The following is an 18,226-nucleotide window of genomic DNA, read 5'->3' on the forward strand; positions in this document are numbered from 1 at the left end:
AGCATAGCTCTTTCTCTGATTTTCTTTTCTCATGGTCCCAGAAGCTTTCTTTGGTTTCTTAGGTAACAGCATGGTAGGCCCATTGGGACTAGAGGCAAACATCAAGAAATAATCCATTGTCACCTTCTTTTTAAGAGCATTCATAAAATATTTATGATTATTAAAATTCATTTTACAGAACTAATTTTTGTTAAATTTGTACTGAGCTAGGAACTTCTCTTCATAGAGGCCACATGATTGAAAGTCTAATGACAACTAGAATTGTATGTTCATCACTAAGTCAAGAATTTCCCTTGTGGATGTTTGCCCGATAATTTTATTAAATACTCTTTTTCTCTGTAGCAAAATTGGGTCTTTATTTCCTAGGGCTTGGCTTCCAAGCATTCTAGTAGATAGTATCTCAATGGTCCCAAGAACTGGGATTCAAAAAATCTGGAGCATATCAGGCTTGATAAAACCATGAAGGACAAAATTTCCACTAAAATATGTGAACGTATGAAAATACTAAAGTGTTTGTGGTGCCTCATTTAACACTGGCCTTTGTGGCTACCTTGCATATCCCCCCATCCTGGTCTGTTTAAAATTTATAATATCCTGTGCTTCTATGGTACTGGTGAAAGATGAGGCAATAGCTAATGATGCCAAAGCAAGTCTTGTTGAAACTGGAGCAGCCTTGCACCAATTCAACCTTCCAGTCTTGCATTATCCCACAGGAAAAATGAGAGGGGTTTGGGAGTGAGTATGCAAATTTATGTAATGAGCTCATTCATCTTCATTATCAAGGTGCAAGGTATTTAACCCAGGAAAGTATTTATTTTTGTTCTAAAACAAACCTAAAGAACTGTGCAGAAAAAGTTAGATTTGAAAAACAATTTCAATGTGGAAGCATCAAGATCATTCCATGCTTTGAAATTTTCAAAAAATCCTATAAATTTAGTAAATTGTTCCATCTTCCCACTTTCCCTTCCTGGCCCTGTTGAGTTATTGAGGAGATTGCTAGCCTTGTTTTACCTGACTCCTAAGTCAGATATGTACTTACTGCCCATTCAGACCAGGGCTGGAATAATCCTAACCTAGTCTCAAGGTGGCCCCGCTGGAAGAGAGAAACCCACCAGACCTGTATTGCATGCCTTCCTATCCCAGGAAATTCCCTCCCTGATGGGTTCCATTCACACCAATTTAAGGGGCTGGACACACAGGCGGGGGCCAGGTTATGAAGACCTTTAAATATCAAACAGAAATATGCATTTAATCCTGATAGTAATAGAAAGTCATTGTTTTCATTTGATGAAATGGGGGAAGGAATGAAATGAGAAATTAATTTTCTTATACTAGTTTTTTGAAGATAAATCATCTCAAGTATCATAATAACATATAGGTCAGGTATAAAAAAGTGGTATGAATGCATATAATTTTGGCCCAAAAGAATCACTCTAAAGACACACAATTAGAGGCAGAAAAAAAGCCACAACAAACTTCTGGCTCTAGTTTTGTGTCTTTACAGTGGTTAGTAGGAAAAAAAAAAAACATTTTCACTCATATTATAGACCTTATTAAACAAAATTCCCCAAGGTAGCTTTAGAAAAAAACAAATATTTATTGAATTGAATAGATAGTAAATTATATTTTGTTGATTCAAATGGTAACTTAGAATGAAATTCTAGAGTCAAGAGCTGGCCAGCTAAGATGACTCAACTCTTTATTTAGATCAACTGTTTCTTGGAGTTTCATTTAGAAAACCAGTTGGTTAGTGGACATATGTCCCTTGAAAAGATGTGTTAACTTGAGGGCGATGATTGTTTCTTTTTTTTTCTTCTGTATCCCCAGCACCTTGGAAGGGGGCTGGTACTAAGCAGAAACTTACTAAATGTTTGTTAGCTGGTTAGTTAATATAGAGAGACTGAAATATTAGAAAATCTGTATTCTAAAAATTCCCTTTGTGGTAATAGGCTTTTAGGTTCCACACTAAAAACTAGATGATCCTTCTAGTTCTTTCAGATCTGAAATTCTGTGGGAAAAATAGAAATAGTCACTCCCAAGATTATCCCTTATATTGTTATACCATCTTTCAAAAAAGGAATTTTACTACAGGGATTCCAGTTACTGGGAGACTGGTGCTATGAAAAACCAAGACAACCAGGCCCAGAGCCCAGATTTAAAAATCTTTAAGGGGTATAAAAGTGCCTTTAAAACATACTTACTTTGTAGGTTTGCTGAAAAAAAAATTATAGACAAGGAGTCTAGACTCTAGCATTGTTTCTTCTTCATTCTGATTCTTCAGTGCCACCTGCTGTTTTAATTTGACACTGATTCACTCAGGAGCAAATTATGTTATAATCATTATTTGGGAACTGTAGTTGTGTTTACCCAAATGAGATATTAAATCTGGGTATGTCTAATGTTAATATAATTTTAGAGTTTTTTCTTGTATTTCATTTTGTTATCTCACTAGCTCCAATGGACTTAATTACCATTTCTATTCTGAGGATTCTCAAATCTATCTTTTCTGCCTTGATTTCTCTGCTGATCTCTAATTTCACATCTTCATTTGCTTTTCAGACAACTCTAATTGGATGTTCAGTATCCATATCCATCTTAGAGGTAACACATCCCAAACATCTTCTTTCCTTAGACTCCCCACTCCAAACTTCCTTATTATTGTAGAGGGTAACCTCAGCCTCTTGGTGCCTCAGGCTTACCATTTAGGGGTCCTTCTGGATTCCTCACTATATCACCCCCCCCCAAAAGTTGGTTTGTCGATTTCACCTCTATCACAGCTCTGGAATATACCTGTCTCTCCTCTGACATGGCTACCCCTTTAGTGTGGGCCCTCATGGCCTCTTGCTGCCATAACTACAATAACCTGTTGGGGATGGAGGGATCAGTTTGTCTCAAATCTCTCTCCTCTCCAATTGATTCTTTGTTCAGCTATTAAAGTGCTTTTTTTTTTTCCTGTTGCTCTGTTGCTTTGCCTATTTCCAACTCCAGGCTCTTATGCCAAGTATCCTGATCTACCTCAACCCTGACTCCTTTTGTACTATCTACCCCCATTAGATTATGTGTTTCTTGAGATTGCCTTTGAAAAATTTAATTGTATCCCCTAGCACTCTGCAGTGTCTTCTAAATATTAATTGAATTAGATTGGCTTTGGTCAGGTCATGCCAACTGGCTACTCAGGAAACTCCAGTTGTTGCCTATTGCCTCCAGAAGCAAATACAAAATGATTGGCTTGGTATACAAGGCCCTTTATAACGTAACCCACTCCTACCTCACTCCCAACCACGAACTCCAAATCCAGTGACACTGGCCTGCTGGCTGGTTCCATAAAGGAGATGTTCTGTCTCTCTGGCTGGCTCTCCTGCCTGAAACTCCTTCCTCCACTTTCTGAGCTCCCTGGATTCCTTTAGTGCCAACTAAAGTCCCACCTTCTGTAGGAAGCCTTCTCCAACCTTCATTCCAGGGCTTTCCCTCATTTAATTATTTCACATTTCTCCTGACTTTAGCTCTTTGTATATTCTGTATTTGTTTGCATGCTGTCTCCTCTATTACACTGAGAACTCCTTAAGGCCAGGGATTGTTTTTTGCCTCTTTTACTGTGTCTAGCACATAGTAGGCTTTTAATAGTTTATTGATTGGTTGATTTTTATAAGGGAATGCAAACAGCTAAAACCAATGACTAGTGATGCACTGAGTGATCACTTTACATTTTACAGAGATCATCCTCACAAACTTCGAAAGCAGATAGTCTATGATCATCTCCTTTTCAGAGATGAGGAGTATATTCAGAAAGGCGTCCTTGCTGATTTATCCTGGGACATGACTGGAATATGAACTAGTGTGCTTCAGTGGAAACAACTGTGGAGTTACAAGCCTGAGTTTAATTCTTGTTTCTGATATTACTTTTTATGACCTCAAGCAAGTCCCTTAACCTCTCTAGACCTTAGCTTTTGAAGGTCCCTTCTAGCTCTCTATTTATGCTCATCTCTCAAAACCCGGAGGACAGTGCTATTTCCTTCAACACAACCAAGTCTTCATTTCATACCAGTTGCACTTGATCATTTCCCTCCCTCTGATCCCCAGGAAAGGTTCATCAGCAAACATTACAGAGATTGCATCAGTTTTGGTACTTCATCAGTTATAGTGGAGTTGTTGTAGAAGCCTAGAATCAGACAAGACCAGTCTTTTAGATTTTCAAAGATAACCTATCAGAGGCCAGGTTGTTACCAGGGATAAAATCAAAGGTTCCATTGGGGAACACAAGGACACATGATGAACTAAATGGAAGGCTTAGGAAGTATGTATGTTCTGGGATAGGATGAAAGGTAGCTAAGTGGAACAGTAGATAGAGTCCTAGACCTGGAATCAGGAAGACCAGAGTTCAAAAGCAGCCTCACACACTAATAACTAGTGGACAAATGAATTGTTCTCCCCAGTTACTTGTGTAGTGTAATAGTTAAAAGAATTGTATAAAGATTGAAATAGTACAGGGAATGGACAGTTGAAGGGATAGAGGGAATATGGATTCTGGTGAGGTAAAAGGAAAGAGATACCCCCTGCTGAGAGGCTATCTTTGAAAAATTGGGTTTCCGAGAAATGGGCCAACTATGATAGCCTGAGGAGATGTCTTCTCTATTGATTGATGTTGAAGCTACCCCAGAGCAGGTAAGCATGGATCTTCCTGAGGAACAAGCCTCCCCCCCCAGACCAAAGTCGCCTGGCAGGGGTTCGATAAGGACCATATATGGTTGAATGGTTGTCCTTAGGTTCAGCTCCCTCTATGTCCCCCTGAAATGACAGTCCTCTTAATCTGACTGCAGTTATTTAAATAAAAATGAATTTTAATAACAAGTTTGGATTGAGAAGGTATCAGGGAAGAGGTGTGGAAAGGAAACAAGACTGACAGTTGGTGGGGGAAGGGCAACTGGGAGTGGCAGTTGGGTCTTGTGACTAGCACTTCCTTCCTGGGGTGGGAGGAGGAAGGAGCTCATTCAGCCCAGTCTGGAGTGGAGTTCCTCTACTCGCTTCAGCCTGAAGACACAGGCCCAATCAGCTTCTGAAAGTTTGAACTGTTCTTGCTTGCTTTCTATCTACTGCTAAGATTCTGAAATTGACAAAACTAGCACAGAGGACCAGAGTGGGAGAAACCCTCCACCAGCCTGTGGGCCTGGCCCCAGCTCCAAAAGCTGAGGAAGACTCCAACCTTATTTAGGGACATCCCTCACCCCTCTTTCCTGATACCTCTCCAATCCAAACTGGTTATTAAACTTTATCTTATGTGAATTCGCAGTCAGATAAGTGGACTATCTTTTCTGGGGCATAGAGGGAGCTGAACATCAGTTCAGTCATTCAATGACAAACAATCCTTATCAGACCCCTACTATTTCCTCTTGGCAGGGGGCTTCTCTCTCCTTTGCCTCACCAAGCAATATTCCCCCTCTCCTCAACTCCTCCATACCCTGCTACGAACCTTCTGTATCCCCTGTTTTTCCAATTCCATCATCTTTCCCCAATAAATATTACAGAGGGAATCAGGATTTCCCTAGATTGGGTTTGAGTCTCTCTCAGCTTTTGAGCTGAGGCCAGGCCTTGCAGGCTGGTGGGAGGGTTTATTTTATTCCTGTCTATGCTAATCTATGCTAGCTTTCTTAAGTTCAAAGTCTTCAGCAGTAGATAGCAAGAGGAAAAAAAGGTTCTGACTTTCAGAGCTGGTTGGGCCTGTCTCTTTGGGCTGACACCCCTAAAGACTGGCCTTACAGTTCAAACAGCTCCCTTAAATCCTTTAGTTTGATGAGATGATCACAAGAATCCAGGTAGAGCACACAGTTGGGAAAATCCAGGAATAGAGGTACTTCTATCCAGAGTCAGGGAGAGAGCACTCCTTCTAGTCCTTCGAAAGCAAGGACTCTCCCAGTCATCCCTCCCCCCACCAACTATCATTGCTGTTCATCAATTTCACTCTAACCTCCCAAATACTGTTTGCTCCACCTCAGTGGCAGAAAGTCCAGTTTGATTCAGTTTTCCTTTCCACACTTGAGATGTGTGAAAAGAATGCAGGAGGTTAAGGAACCCCAACACTTCAATAATAGGTCCATTATAAAACACCAAAAAATAAACTTGCCTGTAGTTACGCTAAAGATTCCTAAACTCTAAAACAACAGATAATATTCTTAACTGTGTATCATGTATACTTCACTATTGTGTGATAACTATAACTGATAATTCTTAGAAATGATTACAATTATAAAATACAAAAATAACTTATGGAGGGGAGATGAAGAATATTCTTCTTTACTACATAAAATTCTATCTAATATAGGGTTAGGAATCCAAGATGCATTAAAGTTTTCAAAATTGTTTTACAAAATTTATTTTTCTATTAAAAATGTATTAGAGCTATTACATTTGTATTTCCTAATTAACATTTCAACCAAAAGACAAGCCCTTATGAAAGTCCATGTTTTAAGTTCAATAAGAAACATATCCTATAAGTTTTATAAGAGTTACATATAAACTTTTGATCTGTGAACATAACACATGGCAGGTTGTATACTGTTTCCCTTCTCTCTCAGCCATCACAGCAGCAAGGCTCTCAAAGGCCACCAGTAATATTTGATAGTAATCATGGGAGACTGTCTAACTTTCCTTGGCCCAACTGAGGAAGGCCATATATGTATTGTTTTTTCCTATTTGGCTTATGCCATACACAGTTTGACCCCAGGTGAATTTCATTCCACATATAGTTTTTTTTTTTTCATTCTTCTGTCTTCTATTTACCTCTGAAAAATTCTCTTCACCTCTCTTTATGAAATGAGAATGATCCCAATTGTAGCCGATGAGCTCAAGAGGAAAAACTAATCATCATAATTATTGCCAACAAACTATATAGTCCTACTTCCCTCTATTTTCTTATTTAACTTGTTAATTTTTCAAGTATGAGCACTCAAGATAAATAAAAATTGTTTATTAATATTTTATATTGTTTTAATGTCTAATTTTTTTAGTGCAAATATGAAGTCCTGTTTTTGTTTCAGTAAGGTCTTTTCAGCCAACTTCAGAACCTAATTACCCCTCATAACATTGTTTCCTTTGAAAATGGGTTCTTGGGGACAACTAGGTGGCTCCGTAGATAGAGAGCCAGGTCTGGAAATTGAAAGTCCTTGATTCAACTCTGACCGCAGACACTTCCTAGAAACTGCCTAGCCCTTACTGCTCTTCTGCCTTGGAACCAATATATGGGATTGATTCTTATACAGAAGGTAAAGGTTTGAAAAAATAAAAAGAAAATAGGTTTTAATATATCCAAATAACCAACTTACATGGCCTCTTTGCAAGATGGGGATTTTCTGTACTATAAAGACAAAAACACAAAAGAGAAAACAAAAGCTACAGAAAATAATAGCCCTAAGGATTTTCCAGGTATTATTTCCATCTAGCCAAATTTATAAAAAAAAAAAAAACACACCCAAAATAAAAACCTTTACTTAAACAATTAATTATAGTCTACCTTGATTAAAACTAAGAATTACTAACTGTATAAGATTACTTGGTTGAGATAATTGGAAAAAAAAATCATGCTCTCATTTTTATCCAATATAAGATGTTTCACATTCCACTGTTTTAATCGAAAGGGAACATTAGTATACCTTTAAGAAAATAACTAAAAAAAATTCCTTTTAGTTATTGACATAGTCAATTCTATATCATATTTTAAAACTAAGGTTAGCTTTCTCTATGTCATTCCATACAATTTCAGGCCTTCTTTATCTATCAATATAAAAATAACTAAGAAATTATCTGTTGGAAAATAATCATTGAATTTTTGGAGCTAGAAGATACAGAAGTAATTATTTACCTTCCAAAATCAAATATATTTCCCAATCATATAGTTATTCCTTCATTCACACATCAAACTGATTGTTCATTTCAGAGATGACATTAGGTATTTTTCAAATTTGTAGTTCTTTCAAGTCATTATTTTCCTACTTCAGTTTTTTTCTGCTAATTTCCTCATGTTGTTACTATCTAAAAGTAATTTTTTTGTGCATGATTCTTTTCTTTCAACTTTGTTTCCCAATGTATTTCTAGCAATTTCCTTAAAATTTCTTGATTACAAGCTAAACAAATTAAAATGTAGGTGAATGGAAATGAATGATTTTCATTATTATCCTAATATCCCAAGAAATGCAAAAAAATTTTGGAATGCCCAATACAAGCAATTAAAAAAAAGCAAATAATACTCATTAAGGAATGAATATTGTGAAATGAGTATTATGGAAACTGTTTTCAAAACTTTTCAATTTATTATCTTATCCATTGTGTTTATGAAATATAGCTATAAGGAAACAGTTGGTATTTCCTTTACTAAAATTCTTAGACTATTACAATGGCCAACCATACACATTGTATATCTAACTCAAGAAGCAATCTTTAAGATTTAAAAGAATCTTATCCTAAGAACACAATTGAGCATTGCCTAAAGATGGTGCCCTGTTTATAATGCAGTTCAAATGAAAACAAAACAATCTGGGGCACACTTTATTATAGAAATGTACTGAAGTTGAACGGTCAAACCACACAGGAATCTTTATAAAAGTGAATACTGAAGTTATCCAGACAACATAAGCAATAACTATGATCAAGACATACTGTAAAATATCTTTGAAGTAAAGTTGTATTTCTAATGTTCTCTAAAGTAGGGAAGGGTCTCACAGAAACAGAATTTTAGAGCTTACAAGATCCCTCAGTCTAATTCCTTATTACACAGATGACACACCCAAAATACGGGTGTGATTTTCCCAAGTTTACACAGCTAGCCAGTAGCAAACTGTGTGACTAATTTCACAAGTTTAATGCCTCCCATTTTAGTGTTCTTCTCACTTAAGAAAATGGGAGCACAACCTTTAGGATTTAGCCATATTTTACTATAAATTCATTACTACATAATTATCATATGATGTTAACATCCATCTGGAGGATTAGAATCAAATGATAGAATTTTATTTCACAAATGCTTCGTTGGGCTAAAAAAGAAATACATGAAAGTATTTTCCAGTTTTACTCTTTATGCTTCTTAGCTAATCACTTTAAATGGCAATGTCATAATTTTGGATTTTATGAAAATAAGAGGCATTTTTTGATGTATTTTCATAGATGTTATTAAGAATATAAGATTCATACTGGAAAAAAGGTCACCTTATAAATAACTCAGGGATAATCAAAGAGACTGAAATGATCTTGCTTAAAAGTATGGTCTCTAAAAAGCTTTCATTCTATCATTGTAACTTCAAATGTTGTGAAACAGTTTTCTACAATCTTGAGTTTTTCTTCAGATAGTAAGTTTTCTTGTTTTAACTGTCCTATTAGAGTTTCTAGAGATTTGAGTCTTCCTAGAGTTTGTTGCTCCTGTAGTTCAAGAAGGGTTATCTTTGAATGTAGTTTAGTAACTTTTTGCCAAAGAAGTTCTCTGTTGATATCTTGCCTACAATAAGAATGCTCAGTTTGTAGTACTTCAATGCCATAGTCTGTGTCATCATATAAGGAATCTTCAATATCTACATCTTCCACATCTATCCTCTCTTGTTCTGTTGGCATGAATGAACTGGTCGATGGCTTAGAGCTTTCAGCAGGCACTAGAATTGTAATAACTGATTCTTCATCTGTATTCAGCTCCTCAATTGTCTGAGTAATTGTACTCAGTAAGACAGTATTTTCCTGTGTTGCCACTGAAATATCTGTGATTTCTGGATTAGAGAGATGGTCTATGGATGTTTCAACTACATTACTGGGGTCCACAGAGAGATGCACATGCTCTGGATTTGAGACATTCAAAGTAGCAGCTGTAGTATTTAAGAGGTTCTCAAGAGATGTATGAAAACTACTAACTTCTATATCTTGGACAACTGCTGTTTCTAAGACAGGTTTTGGTTTTTCAACATGTGGAATTAAAGAATCAATAGTTAATGTGCCATTATGTGGATTTTCCATACTGGAAATTGGTGGTTTATGCTTTTGTAGTGGTTCACTCAAAGAAGATGAATAAAGTAAATTTGTACTTTCATCAAATTTTTCTGTGCTTATAATATTTTTCTTTGGTTCCATTTGTGCAGGTAATTCTTCTGACTTTACCATTAGACATATATCTCTTTCATCCTCTGTTTTTCTTTTATGAGGCTTGTTTTTTACCTGGTCTTTTTCCTAGAAAACAATATTTTCAAAGTTAGCAAGTTTTTTTTTTCAAAGCTTATTGAAATAAATAATATTAATTTTTTAAAAAGAAAAATGACATAAAAGGCATGGTGTCAAGAGTAAAATTTGTCATCATTTGAAGAATTCTACTGAATATCGAATGACAGTAAATATTTAAAGACTTAGGTTTTTTAAGAACAATTTTTATGTAGGGAAAAGAACAAACAAATATAGTAAACTATTTAAATTAAAGATTGCAAGTTAAATATAACTGATTGTCTCTGGAATAGTTATCAATTAACAAATATCAGGAGTCATTAGATAAGTAGTTAATAATGTAATCCCCTTTTCTTTTAGTGTTATACCTTACGTGAATAATAAAATGGCTAAATCTTAAATTATTTAAGCTGTTGAATTTCTGTACAAGTTTTTTAAAAATCTTGTTATTAGAAATGAAAAAAGATGTATATACAGAAATCTCATCTTTTCTGGTCATGATACTACTATGAAGTATACCTTACTTTTCTTAATGCCAGGCTTTATGCCATAGTTTAATCGACAAGCATAATTAAATCAAAAGATCAAATATATTATCCCCACATTTCTTAGATAATTATTTTGTAGAAATCAGTATTCTTATTTTATGAATTTTGTCTTCAAACCTAACTACAAAATACATAGGATTTCCTACAAGGTAGTAAATAATAATCTCACTTTTCCTTAATAACCTCAGTCACCTTCTTAATTTCTGTCAAATAAGAATAAGAATTACCTGACTGTCCTCAGGTAAAGAAAAAATAGTTGGGATAGCAGTTTGTTTTAAATATCGAATGCCCCATCTGATGTCAAGAGAGTCAGGAGTAAAATGGTCACTGCACAGGAACTGGTATTTACTAGGAACCCATGTATCACGTTTCATATTTCGTAACCATTTTTCAAGTCTCTCTTTGTCATGGAGAGGAAACCTAGAATTGAAAAGAAAAAGCACTGATTTAAAAATCATGATCTGGGCTCAAAATCTATTTCTTACTTGTACAATGTATTGTGTGACATCTGGCAAATCACTTAACTTCCTTGGGCCTCAGTTTTTTTCATCTATAAAATAAGGGGGCTACTATGATCCTTTTATCAATAATAGGAACACATAGCTGCATACATATATACATGTACATGTGTGTATATGTATAATAATACAACCAAGTTCTAAAGGAGGCCAATCTGATATAGGTAAAGATTTATTTTAGTAAAGCCAACATTTAGAGCCAAGTTTTGATACTTTTTAGTATAAAAGCAAAGAAAATTATTTAGAAAAGATTAAAAAAAAGATAGCTCTTGAACATTTGGTATTTGCTGTTAGCAGTGACCTTTATCCAGATGTGCCTTTCTCTTATACAGTGTATCTTATCAACTGAATTTGACTTAATGGTAAATTATAAGAAATGCATTACTATCAGTTTGAAAGTTTCAGGCTTTGACCACTGATATATACTTTTCATGATAGTATTCTAATTTCTTACTATTATGATGACTTTCAAGAAATATAAAGCTCCCAAGACAAATATTATAGAGATAATCTTTTATTTATGAACATTCACAAAATGATCTTCTATTGTCACACCTTCAAGATGGAATCTTGCAATGAGTCTTTAACTGCTGCTGCTGCTAGGAAGGACTCATGTTCCCAAAGAACCTACTTCTTTGGATTATCCCTTTTCTCTCTTGGTACTTTCTGTCTACGGTATCCTGGCCTTCTACCTCCAACTGAACAAATACTGAGTTTTCATTCACTTTCCAGCTCAAACTCTCCATCCTTTCTCTACTCAACAAAGTTTTGGGAGGCTTTCCTTATCATCAGAGCACCCTTTCCCACAAGTATGGGCCTACTGAGATTTATGCCTATGGTAACAAGAGCCATTGGTACTAGTCTGGCACTGGAACCTAAATCCCTCATTACATAACATTATTTTTATGGCAAAAAATGTATTATTAGTTATTTCATTTAAAAAGTGTATAAGGATTTTAGGGAGATCTTTTGGGGAAACTTAACATAACAAGCTATTATGCATATGAAACATTTTCCAAAGACTTCTTGCTCAATGCATATACTTAATAAATATTTGTTGAATGAATGCTTTTCTTTAAAGTCTTAGGTCTAGTTTGGATCAAATTAAGTAACAGCTTATCTTATTAAACTGGACCATTTGCATTAGAAAACCTAAATCATAAATAAAATACCTAAAAGAACAACAAATATATACTTAATAAATCACTATGCCAAATAAAAGATCAGAAGCAAAAAAGTATCAACACTACTCAGTTTTATGAGTAATATGCATGCATATTTAAGCTGCAAACATGTATTTAAAATTAGATAATGAGAGCTGTTTTCATTTTCCTATTGGCATCAAACTTTAGGATTTGAATTTGCTATTGCTAATCTGATATCCACATTTTGGATATTCTTGACTCTTTAAAGAGACAACCACCACTATTTACTTGTTAATTTACCTAAATGAAGATTTTGCAAAGACAATTGGGAAAACCTGCTGAACAATCAATTCCCCAAACCCATACTTTTAGACTCTGATTTGAAATAGCAACTGTGGTGACAGCAGAAGAGAGTTGAATTCAAAGTTGTTTGTCACTCTGTGGATAGACAGGGGAAGAGGATGTAGTCAGAATTCATGTCCATTTCTACACAACTGCCTTCCTCTTCTCTTTTTTTAAGATTAACAGTCTTCTTCTTGGCTTCCTGATTCTGTCAATGGAATCATAATTTACCAAGTTACAAATGCTTGAAATGTTCTCTCTCTAAAACTTGTTATGGATAATGAAATACAAAGAGCTCTTTATACTAGCTCTGGAATTTCTTTGATATCCTTCTTTCTATTTCTACTGCCACCAGTGGAGATGGACACAAGACCTTACTGCCCACTATCTTTTGCAATATCTTTCTTACTGGTCTCCTGCCAATATAGCCATACTATTGATGCCAAATAATCTTCCTCAAGCATAGATCTGATCAAGTTTCTCCTGGGCTCAAAATGTTATGGTGGTCAACTACTACGAGAATACAGCATAATTCAAATTCCGTATTTTGACATGCATGGTACAGTGGAAAGAATGCTGGATTTGGAATCAGTGGACCAGGATTCAAATCCCAGCTTTCCCATTTGTTATACTTATATGATCTTGGATAAATCACTTAAACCTCTTGGTCTTCGTATTAATCTAAGGGACTGGACCTGGGTGGATCCACGTTTCTCTCTGGTTCCAGATTAAAATGATCAAATGCAAAGGCCTCTACAACTGAAGCCAGTCCACTTTTCTAACTTTTTCTTGTTTTCCTCCCTCTTTGGACTCAATCTTATGGCTAGACTGGATTACTATTTGTCTCCTTTATCCATTATTATTTTCCCACCTCTGTGACTTTGCCTATACCTTTCCCTATGCTTGTAATGTTTCCTAATAACTTTGCCTTTGGAAATGCCTAATTTTCAAGATCTTGTTCAAATTCTCTCTCTTCCAAGGAACCTCCAATTTCCTAATCATTCTTAAACTCAATTACAGTCAGAAATGTTCCCCCCCCCTTGGGCTATCCTTTGAACCAATTCCATATATTTATGCTTTATTCTTATATTATAGCTATTTATGTATGTGATGACTCCTCTTGAGATTGTTTCATGAAAGTCTAAGTCTTATTTAATGTTTCTAACCCTAACAATGAAGGTACAGGCCATTTCTTATTTAATGTTTATATTTCTTCCCTACCCTCCAATCTTAGGTGCCCTAGCATAGTGCTTGGCACAAAATAGATTTTTAACAGAATTAAGATGGAGTTGTTGAACTGTAGGATCCCTCAAAGCAAGTCCAATCTTATGATGAGCTGGGCCTTGAGTTTCCTTGAAATGTGCTTAAATCCATTACCTGAAATTTGGAAGTTATCCTAAATGAAAAGACAACTTTCATTCAATTGCAACTCTTTTTCCTGGGTTGTCAAGAGTCTTATTGGTGGGGGCAGCTGGGTTGCTCAGTGGTTGAGAGCCAGGCCCAGAGATGGGAGGTCCTGGCTTAAAATCTGGATTTGGACACTTCTTAGCTATGTGATCCTGGGCAAATCACTTAGCCCCCATTGCCTAGCCCTTACCACTCTTCTGCCTTAGAATCTCTAAGACAGTAGGTAAGGGTTAAAAAAAAAAAAAGAATCTTGCTGGTTCACATGTAGGAGTATGAAGAGATTCCAAAGTCTTATTTAGACCAATTCTCTGACTTTACTGATTAAGCAAGCAAACAAGGTATATAGAATAAGTGGTTTGCCAATGCTAATTCAGTTATTTTCTCTGCACCATATTTAATCAGCACCTTTTGAACACTTAAGGTATTACTAAAGGAAAGAAAAAAAAATTGGGATCCTTAGAGTGCTTTTATTGTTAAAAAAACTTGTTAATGTTCTTGAACAAACAGGGAGTGAGAATCATCATAATTACTTTAAGTAGTTATTTGTTTCTAGAACTCTGAGCATGTCATGACATTGTGGAGATGAATGACAGTCAAATTCCTAGAACTGAGAATGCTGATTTAGGCTAATTGTTTAGTGAAAATGTACCTTTAAAATTTTGCACCATAATTCTGATGTCTACTAAGCAATTTTCTGATTGCTTAGTTTCTAGAGAGCAAGATACCTTGGACCATCCTGCCTTGACTAATGCACATTTTTCTGTTCTTTTGTGAGATACAATTTCCATACTAAATTAATAAACTAACTTCCTGATAACAAATTTTTCCTTTTGAGAATTTAGGGCAATGCAATCCAGTTTTCCAATGAACTGAACAATGAGCTTCTTGGTTTTTAAAGCTGAAGTTTAGAGAGAATCAAGATTTGCTACTTTTAAAATATACCACCAAAAGCAATAAATTCATTCAATTTCCACAGTGTGTTTACAAGGATCAAAGTATGTTCTGTGATAATATAAGTGATCCATCCTGGATAATCTATAAAATACTACACTGAGGAAAAAACACACTTGGAAATATGTGATTCAGTCATTTTCCAGTTGTGTTTGACTCTTTGTGATTCCATTTGGCTTTTTTTGGCAAAGATACTGGAGTGATTTGCCATTTTCTTTTTTAGTTCCTTTTATGGATAAGTAAACTGAGGCAAACAGGGTAAGTGACTTGCCCAGGGTCATGGGGATAGTACGTGTATAAGGCCAGATTTGAAAGGCCAGGCACTCTTATCCATTGAGCCCCATCTTAAAATATAGCAGTCATAAGTAATAGCTACATAATGTATTCTCAACTATAGTTTCCCAATTAGTGATTCCTAATCTTTTAGGATGACTGATACTTAATTCCCATGCGATTTAATGGCTTCCTTGTTCCTAAAAGTTAATATAACTTAATCTTAAATGAACTTAAATTATTTCCTTTGGAACATTTTGGGTTCGAGGGGAGGACAGGAAAAACTTTTAAAGTACTCTCAAGACAAAACAGGGGTTGGGAAATCATCTCTCTAGAATCATTCTCTGGCTAAAAGCAACCCTTATAAATACTATTAAAAATATTAATATTTATCTGTAAAACAAGCTTAAAAGAAAGGAGTAGGACTACCAATCCTTAATTTACCAATACTTAAAACTAAAACAGAAAAAACAGTGATGGTGATATTAGGAATCAAACTCAACAATACTTTACATTTATATATTGCTTTTTGGTTTGAAGGTTTGAAAAGCATTAAATATTAATTATATCTTATTTCCAATTTACAAAAACACTATGAGAAAAATTCTACAATTACTTTTCTCATTTTACAAGGGAAAGCTTGGGACTTGAGGTTGTGATTTGCAAAAGATACAAAGCTAGAAAATGCCTGTGACAGTATTTGAACCATGTTATTTCTGACTCCAAGGCCAATGTTCCATTCACAAGGGTATGTATTAGTCTACCATGTCACAAACCCTCCCTCCCCACCTAATAAACTCTAGCGATTTCCTACTGCAGGATCAAATATAAAATCCTCTGGTTTAAAAAAAAAGCCCTTCATAATCTCACTCTCCCCTCTACTTTTCTAGTCTTTTTCACTTATACTCCATCCCTCCCAATTCTTCAAGTATTCCAGTGACACAGGCTCTTTGCTGTTTAAGACACTCCAATTGTAGGTTCCAGGCATTTTCACCAGCTGTCTTCCATACCTGGAAGACTTTCTCATCTCTGTTTCCTTCAAGTCCTAGCTAAAATTCCATTTTCTACAGGAAGCTTTTCCAGATTCCCCTTAATACCAATGCCTTCTCCCTTTTAATTATTTCAGTTTTATCTTGTATATAGCTTCTTTTGTACATATTTGTTTACATCTGGCATTCTTTCATTAAACAGTGATATCCCAGAGAACAAGGACTATCTTTTACCTTTCTGGGTATTTCCATTGTACTCACTAAGGTGCTTAATAAATGTTATTTATTATGGCAGACTATATAGTTTTTCATACTATAATCTTATTTTATTTTTCTCTCAAAATACAAATGAAGCGGTAACCAAAGTCTACAATGGAAAATGAAAAGCAAAATGAGGTTAAATAACAACTAAAAACTTTCTTAATGAATAAATCACCTCTTTGATAATCTTTTTTTCTCACAGTAAATGTTGTATTTTGAATTGAGGCCAAATGTCACCAATAGCACAGACTTTTTAAATGTTGCCAATTAAATCTTGATAGTACATTTAAGATTAATGGTAAAATCATTAATTATTTGGTGTGTGTATAATTCTTTAAAGCAGTACTGAGGTCTTCATCAACAACATCCTTTGCTATCTTGAACTTGATCCTACTTTTCTACATTACTAGAAAAAAAGGTTTGAGAATTAAGAAAACCATGTCTTTCACTTAAGTCACTTAATGTTGTTCCTAGGCCCAGAATTACATGTAAAAACATAGAAATAATCTGTATGACAAAAGTTTTTGGAAATTTGGAAAGTTCATATCGTTGATCTTTAACATTACATTAATACTGCTACTAGTTTCTATTATATTCAATAGTTAAGCCTTAAGCAGCTAATTAAAACAAAAAAGGCAACTAGATATAGTATCTAGCAGTCAAATTTGCTCTGGCTTCACTTAGCTCCCAAAGCATAACTTGTTTACATCAAATGCAGCTCTGGGAGTTATACCAGGTGTAACACCACGCAAGCTAAGGGGAATATGGAGTCTACAACATTTTATGTTATTTGATACAAGTCAGACGAGATTCTGAATTCAATAATATTCCACCAGTATCACCATGGAATGGTTGGGAGCCTCACGTCGTTCGTTTTAGAGCCCATACATGATACTTAAGATTCTATCCTGTGCCTCAGTTTCCTCCTGCTTCACAGCTTTTATATTGTGTGGATAAAAATGAGACAGGTCAAAGCGCTTTCTGAATGGTAATGTGCTAGAATATATTTGATTGAGACCTTCTTAGCTGAGGGTTGAAGGGGTGCCCTAAGTTCTGCAAGGCCAGTTTGTGAACAAGGAAAGGGAAGAGAATTCTTGAGGCTTCGTTTACCAGGAGGTGGTAGACTGAAAGTGACACTTTTCGAAAGCCTCTTACAGCCCGGTTGCAGCAGCCCCGCGAGGCTGCTGTCAGTCGCTCCTTCGGCTGGGGACCAAAGCGCAATAAAGCCACCGGGTTTCATCAGGTACCAAAGAGAAGGCAAGAAGGGCGAGAGGAGTGCGCGCGCGCGAGACCGAACGCCAAGACTAGCTCCATTTGCAGGGTCAGCCCCAGGCGCTGGCTCCCAACCCCAGGACTACGGAGGGGACGGGAAAGCGCTACTTGTTAGGGGGACAACTTACGGGTAGAAACTCAGTTTCCGGTCTTTATTGTTTCGTCCTCGGCGGTTCTTACAGCTAAACGCGGCGCAATAACGGGGCATTGTGCCAGTTGAGCCGCGCAGGGGATAAAGGGGAAGAGGAATACAAGAAACGCAAGAAAACCGACGGGCAGGCCGAAACCAAGCGCAGAGCTGAGAGGGTGACCGGGCGGCCTCACGGCTACGAGACCAT

General features: G+C 35.9%; 2 protein-coding genes across 6 annotated transcripts in view; one reads left to right on the top strand and one right to left on the bottom strand.

Moving 5' to 3' along the window:
- DNAJB9 (DnaJ heat shock protein family (Hsp40) member B9) overlaps nt 1–18,226 on the top strand; it is a 30,854-nt gene that overhangs the window by 2,378 nt on the left and 10,250 nt on the right. The window lies entirely within an intron of this gene.
- Nucleotides 6,352–18,154, bottom strand: THAP5 (THAP domain containing 5). 5 transcript variants are annotated; one of them, XM_056799550.1, is made up of 4 exons: nt 18,017–18,154; nt 12,694–12,943; nt 10,958–11,150; nt 6,352–10,194 (listed from the first exon to the last, which is right to left on the bottom strand). In XM_056799550.1, exons 3-4 carry the CDS (start codon nt 11,102–11,104, stop codon nt 9,265–9,267), a joined length of 1,077 nt encoding a protein of 358 aa, XP_056655528.1. In that variant the 5' UTR covers nt 11,105–11,150; nt 12,694–12,943; nt 18,017–18,154; the 3' UTR covers nt 6,352–9,264. The 5 variants fall into 5 exon arrangements, with proteins under 5 accessions (XP_056655528.1, XP_056655529.1, XP_007504207.1 ...); XM_056799551.1 differs by lacking the exon at nt 18,017–18,154 and adding an exon at nt 17,727–17,858 and having other exon boundaries at nt 12,760–12,943; XM_007504145.3 differs by lacking the exon at nt 18,017–18,154 and adding an exon at nt 17,727–17,858.

This window comes from Monodelphis domestica, chromosome 5 (genome assembly GCF_027887165.1).
Source record: "Monodelphis domestica isolate mMonDom1 chromosome 5, mMonDom1.pri, whole genome shotgun sequence".
Classification (NCBI taxonomy): domain Eukaryota; kingdom Metazoa; phylum Chordata; class Mammalia; order Didelphimorphia; family Didelphidae; genus Monodelphis; species Monodelphis domestica.

Excerpts from the sequence above, each read along its gene's own strand:
- THAP5 (XM_001364367.3), bottom strand. The coding sequence starts at position 18,096 with ATGCCCCGTTATTGCGCCGCGTTTAGCTGTAAGAACCGCCGAGGACGA. Across the intron at positions 11,151-18,016 it reads CGGAAACTGAGTTTCTACCC|GTTTCCTCTCCATGACAAAG; the intron begins GTAAGTTGTCCC and ends TTTCAATTCTAG. Across the intron at positions 10,195-10,957 it reads CTTTACCTGAGGACAGTCAG|GAAAAAGACCAGGTAAAAAA; the intron begins GTAATTCTTATT and ends ATTGTTTTCTAG.